The 5,497-nt window shown below is 46.3% G+C and overlaps 1 protein-coding gene across 2 annotated transcripts; it reads right to left on the reverse strand.

The window, feature by feature from the left end:
* Positions 1 to 287: 287 nt before the first annotated feature.
* LOC137162705 (tubulin beta-1 chain) lies at positions 288 to 3,551 on the reverse strand. Of its 2 annotated transcripts, XM_067562606.1 has the most exons (5): positions 3,382 to 3,397; positions 2,882 to 2,985; positions 2,371 to 2,479; positions 1,965 to 2,075; positions 288 to 1,557 (listed from the first exon to the last, which is right to left on the reverse strand). In XM_067562606.1, the coding sequence occupies exons 2-5, from the start codon at positions 2,903 to 2,905 to the stop codon at positions 497 to 499; spliced, it is 1,305 nt and encodes a 434-aa protein (XP_067418707.1). In that variant the 5' UTR covers positions 2,906 to 2,985; positions 3,382 to 3,397; the 3' UTR covers positions 288 to 496. The 2 variants fall into 2 exon arrangements, with proteins under 2 accessions (XP_067418707.1, XP_067418706.1); XM_067562605.1 differs by lacking the exon at positions 2,882 to 2,985 and having other exon boundaries at positions 3,382 to 3,551.
* Between the last annotated feature and the right edge of the window lie 1,946 nt (positions 3,552 to 5,497).

A 5,497-nucleotide genomic window follows, 5' to 3' on the forward strand; every position in this document is an offset into this window, starting at 1 on the left:
TTGGCAGTTTGATTCTCACTTACAGGAAATGATAATGCATTTATGGCAGTTAGAGGTAGATTAAGATACTTACTGTATCTTGCTTGGTAAATGAGAAGTGCATGGCAGAGTTGAATTTGTCTGTAAAAAAATAACTAGTGAAGCAGTATTAAATCTGTCTTTTACTTATGTAGTAAGTACCTGAACTCCATATCAAGCAGCATTGAGGGTGAAGTCAACATGACTATATATAAAAAAGAAGGCTAGAAGAGAAGCAGGGACCTATTTTAAAGAAAAACCAGAAGACATTTACAACACATGCTTTTATGTGTCTTAAACTTTAGGATCAAAGCAGTCAAACTTGACTTCACAATTACATAGAGATGTTTGTTAAGATTACAAAGTGTCGACAGAGGATAATCAAGTACACTGCAACAAAAACATGCTTTATCACCACTATCAGAATTCATTCTGATCACATGCCTGCTTTAGTAGAGTTCCTCTAGTACCAACTGCCTTAAGCCTCATCCTCCTCTCCTTCCTCTTCAAATTCCCCTTGCTCGTCAGCAGTGGCATCTTGGTATTGCTGGTATTCGGAGACCAGGTCATTCATGTTGCTCTCTGCTTCAGTGAACTCCATCTCATCCATGCCCTCACCAGTGTACCAATGCAAGAAAGCTTTACGCCGGAACATGGCTGTGAACTGCTCAGAGATTCTCTTGAACAGCTCCTGAATAGCTGTGCTGTTCCCAATGAAAGTGGCAGACATTTTGAGGCCACGGGGGGGAATGTCACAGACAGCCGTCTTGACGTTGTTGGGGATCCATTCGACAAAGTAGCTGCTGTTTTTGTTCTGGACGTTGAGCATCTGCTCATCCACCTCCTTCATGGACATTCGGCCACGGAATATTGCTGCCACCGTCAGATAGCGGCCATGGCGGGGATCGCAGGCTGCCATCATGTTTTTAGAATCAAACATCTGCTGCGTTAGCTCTGGCACCGTCAGGGCACGGTACTGCTGGCTGCCCCGACTGGTTAGCGGGGCAAACCCTGGCATAAAGAAGTGCAGACGGGGGAAAGGCACCATATTGACAGCCAGCTTGCGGAGATCAGCATTCAGCTGTCCAGGGAACCGGAGGCAGGTCGTCACACCGCTCATGGTGGCGGAGACCAGGTGGTTGAGGTCCCCATAGGTAGGGGTTGTGAGTTTCAGTGTGCGGAAGCAAATGTCATACAAGGCTTCGTTGTCAATACAGTAGGTTTCGTCTGTGTTCTCGACAAGCTGGTGGACAGAGAGGGTGGCATTGTAGGGTTCGACTACAGTGTCTGACACCTTTGGAGATGGCATCACACTGAACGTGTTCATGATACGGTCTGGGTACTCCTCCCGAATTTTGCTAATGAGGAGAGTTCCCATCCCAGACCCCGTGCCACCACCTAGAGAATGGGTCAGCTGGAAACCCTGTAGACAGTCACAGCTTTCCGATTCCTTCCTCACCACATCCAGGACAGAGTCCACTAGCTCAGCTCCCTCTGTGTAGTGGCCTTTTGCCCAGTTGTTTCCTGCACCACTCTGACCTAGAAGGCAGAGTGGAAAGATGCTAATTTAGTCACTAGAATATGAAGGAGCAGCTCTGTTTCATATACTCGGTTTAGGATATGGTGTGCAAGGCACAAAAAGTATTAAATCCTAGTTCATGGACAGTGGAGAATAGTTCTACAGAGCTAAATGGATTTATTATGATCCATAGTAAAGACTGTTGTGTATACCATGATTTAATTTGTGTTTGGACTTTAAATCTGCAAGTTAAGAACTGAATTATTCCATTTAAGTTTCATGCAAACAAGTAAAAATATGGAGAGCACAGTGAATGTATGCAACAAGAGATATTAATGTAAGCAGTTGTACTGGGGGGTTTCAGATTAACGTCTCAACACAGAAGCCAAAGACTACATTAGCTACATCGATACATAAAGTTACATACCAAAAACAAAGTTGTCAGGTCTGAAGATCTGGCCAAATGGTCCAGATCTGACAGAATCCATTGTCCCAGGCTCCAAATCGACAAGGATTGCACGGGGTACAAATTTGTTACCTGTAGGAGGAGCAAAAGCCAGCATTATAGACTTGCAGTCAGCAGGCTGCTTTGCTCGGAGCAGCCTCAACATGGCTCACTGCAGAGACTGCTGCATTGACAGAAGGGAAAGGAGTATAAAAGTAGAGCCATCTTGGAGAGACTCAGCCTTTCAACAAAGGGTCAGTGGTCAACAGCAAATTCCTTTACAGTAGCTGTGCCAGCTGCAATGAACTGTACATCTATACACTTGTCTTTTGTTGTGGTTTACTTAACAGAATTATGAAGTCTGAAGAAATAAGTGGCATATAATTACCAGCAGCTTCATTGTAGTAAACATTGATCCTTTCTAGCTGCAAGTCACTATCTCCATGGTAGCTGCCAGTGGGGTCAATGCCATGCTCATCACTGATGACCTCCCAAAACTGAAATAGGGTTTTGAAAAGGGCGGTTAGTCATTGCATTAGGAGTGATCCAACATGCTGCCAAGCACAGGGACCAGTGAAGCACCCTGATCAATAACTGCATCTTGATGAGAGACAAACACAGACAAGGTGTTTACCCCCAAAAGCAGTTGAGAACTGGTAGGGCTACAATTATGTGATTAAATAAGAAGGAAAAGCAGCAAATGACAGCATCAGCCAGCAAACAAATTGCTAGCTACATTCACTTAACTGTAACACTTCCAGAACTGTTACCATAGGCTTTAAGAATTACAGTATGTCTAATCAGATGTAGTCTTCAAAGTGATTTAGGTTGCTAGACAATGCAATCAAGCTGTTTTGCCCCTTTGGGAAGGCAGCTTGACATTACACGAAAGAACCTACATAGATATGACACCTTTGAAGCATCTCCGCCGCTGCTGCTTCAAGCACAGGTTACATCTCCCTGTAAAGGGGCGAGGCCGCTAGAGCCTGCTGGGAGTTGTCTGCTGCATCAGCAAGGAAAGGAGAGCCATTGTGAATTCAGAGTACACGGCAATCAGGCTGTCGTAGCACGTTTTCCCCATACCCCAAGACAACGTCCAATCGTCCCTTTATTGCCATTGTCCGTAGAAAGGAGGTGGCGTCTCAACGGGAAACCGAAACAGGTGCTTGGATGCTCGGATTTAATAGAAAGGGGTCAGCTGACGTTTATTTTAGATAATCGCTTATTTGCTCCCAAAGTTCCAGCAGCACCCCCACGGAGTGACCCTGCCTTTACGTTACCATCCCCGTATCAACAGCAGCTCTCCAGCCCCCACGGGGGAGCCAAGGAGCCGCCTCCCCTGCCAGCCACAGGGCGAGTGCCGGGGGGACACAAGCGGGGACCCGGCTCCGCGCTTTACCTTGGCTCCGATCTGGTTCCCGCACTGGCCAGCCTGGATGTGCACGATCTCCCGCATGGCGCCTGAGTCACACGGCAACAAACCCGCTCTGCCTCCGGCGCTGCTGCTGCTGCTGCTGCTGCTGCTGCTGCTGCTGCGTCTCGCTCGTTCCCCACCACACCTGAGAGCTCCGAGTCGCGCGTGCGGCCCCTGCCCCAGACTCCCCGTTTATATAGAGGCGGCTGGTGGCTCCGCCCCTCTCGCGACTGATCCCCGCCCCCTCCATTCACAGCCCGGCGCCGCTGAAGCCTTCGCCATCGGGTGACGTAATGCGAGAGCCGGCTGGGGCGGGGCCTCGCGGGGGGCGGGGATGCTGCATTGTCTCCTGCGCAGCGGGGGGAGGGGGCAGCGCGGGGAGCAGCAGCCTGAGCCGCGAGGAGGGGGCTTGTCACACCCTAAGCGCCTCCTGACCCCTGCGCCAGCCCTGCAGGGCCCCCGGCGCGGTGCAAGGCCTGCGCTCCCTGCTCTCCCCCAGCCGTGCCGCAGGGCAGGGCAGCGAGCGAGACAGCCCCCGCAGCCGGCACTCTCCACCTAGTCCTGGGCATGACAGGCACTAAGGCTCCAGCTAGCTCCAATAATTAGAGCTGGAAGGTGGGAAGATTTCCTGGCTGTGTAAAGCTGTGACCTCGAAAGTGACCTGCCTTCTAGGGGCTGAGTGCATGTATGTGTAGAGAGACAAGGGGGACAGGGAAGGGAACCTCTTTTACTGGACCAGCTTCCCAGCTCCACACAGCTCTTAAGTGGAATGTGTTAAAGGCAGAGAGGGGAGCATTAGGTAAATAAGGGCAAAGCCTGGCTCCCTTTGTTTCTTCTCTTGTATCACCAGTAAGCACGGCAGGATAGTAGAGAAGGGGAGGACTGGAAAATCTTTATATCATCAGATTCCTCTATCCACTGCAATATCCTAATTCAGGAGCAGGATAATGCCTTTGAATCACTTAAATTGTCCTAAATTTATTCTCAATTTTTCTTGTATGTTCTATTATGCAAAGAGAGTCTAAAAACAGGCTGGGGCGGGGGGGTTGTTTGCATGTTTGTTTGCATGTTTGCATTGAGAAAAATCAACCATGACATTGACAGCTTTTGATCCCTTGAGAAACACATTTCTGAGAAACAGAAAAGCTCCAACTTGCTGCATACTTCCAAAGACAGGCTAAAAATTATTGGACTTGTGTCTTATCTGCACTTGTGTAATAATTATGACAGGTTTTTCACTGATACAGCACTTTTTATATAAAAATGGACATGTTTTTAATCCCCATTTTGTAGATGGGGAAACTGAAATCATGCAAGCAGCTTGCCCAATATCACACAATAAGCAAGTGGTAGAGTCAGGACTAGAACCTAAGTCTCCTTACTTCCCATCTAACCTGTATTCCCCACATCCTCAAAGATATTTAGGTGCCCAACTGCCTTCAAAATCTGTGTTATGTAGGCACCTAAATATCTTTGAAGCTCTGGGTTTACATCTTGCTTAATCCTAATTAATTGAAGATAGGTTGTAATTAGGCCTTCTGTATTGGAATAGGTATGTCGCAATTTAAATTCAGAGATCCATCATCATCTGGAATTCTGCAGTCAGGCTCCCATTTCACATCCAATATATATAATTCAAACACACAATACTGTGAACCACTCATATGCTTGCTAGGCTTGCTGCAATTGATCACAATTTTTTATATACAGTATGCACAAATTTTAAAGGGAAAATCCAGGCAATTTGTTGACTCACCAGAAAGCTATCACATCTCCCACAGTGAGATGCAGAGACCAACAGATTGAGAACATCAGTCCTAAGAAACTCAAATACAGATTGCTTTTTTGAATAAATTACTGAATTTATTATAGTTTATGCAAAATATAAAATCCTTCCAATTATTAAATTGTGATTTTTAGTGATTTATTATTTTCTGTCATAGAAAATTAATTATAATGCTAAAGGCTTACATAGCTTTTTTCATTTTCAAAGCAATTAAAACAACAGGTTATTTGTTTAACCTAGAAATAATATAAATGGTTCAAATTGCATTTTAAAAACAATGTAGTCAGTATGGAGATGTGTAGAAATTACCTCGTT

The sequence above is a fragment of the Emydura macquarii genome, unplaced genomic scaffold (genome assembly GCF_026122565.2).
Source record: "Emydura macquarii macquarii isolate MOO-44397 ecotype Brisbane River unplaced genomic scaffold, CSIRO-AGI_Emac_v2 contig_2452, whole genome shotgun sequence".
Taxonomy (NCBI): domain Eukaryota; kingdom Metazoa; phylum Chordata; order Testudines; family Chelidae; genus Emydura; species Emydura macquarii.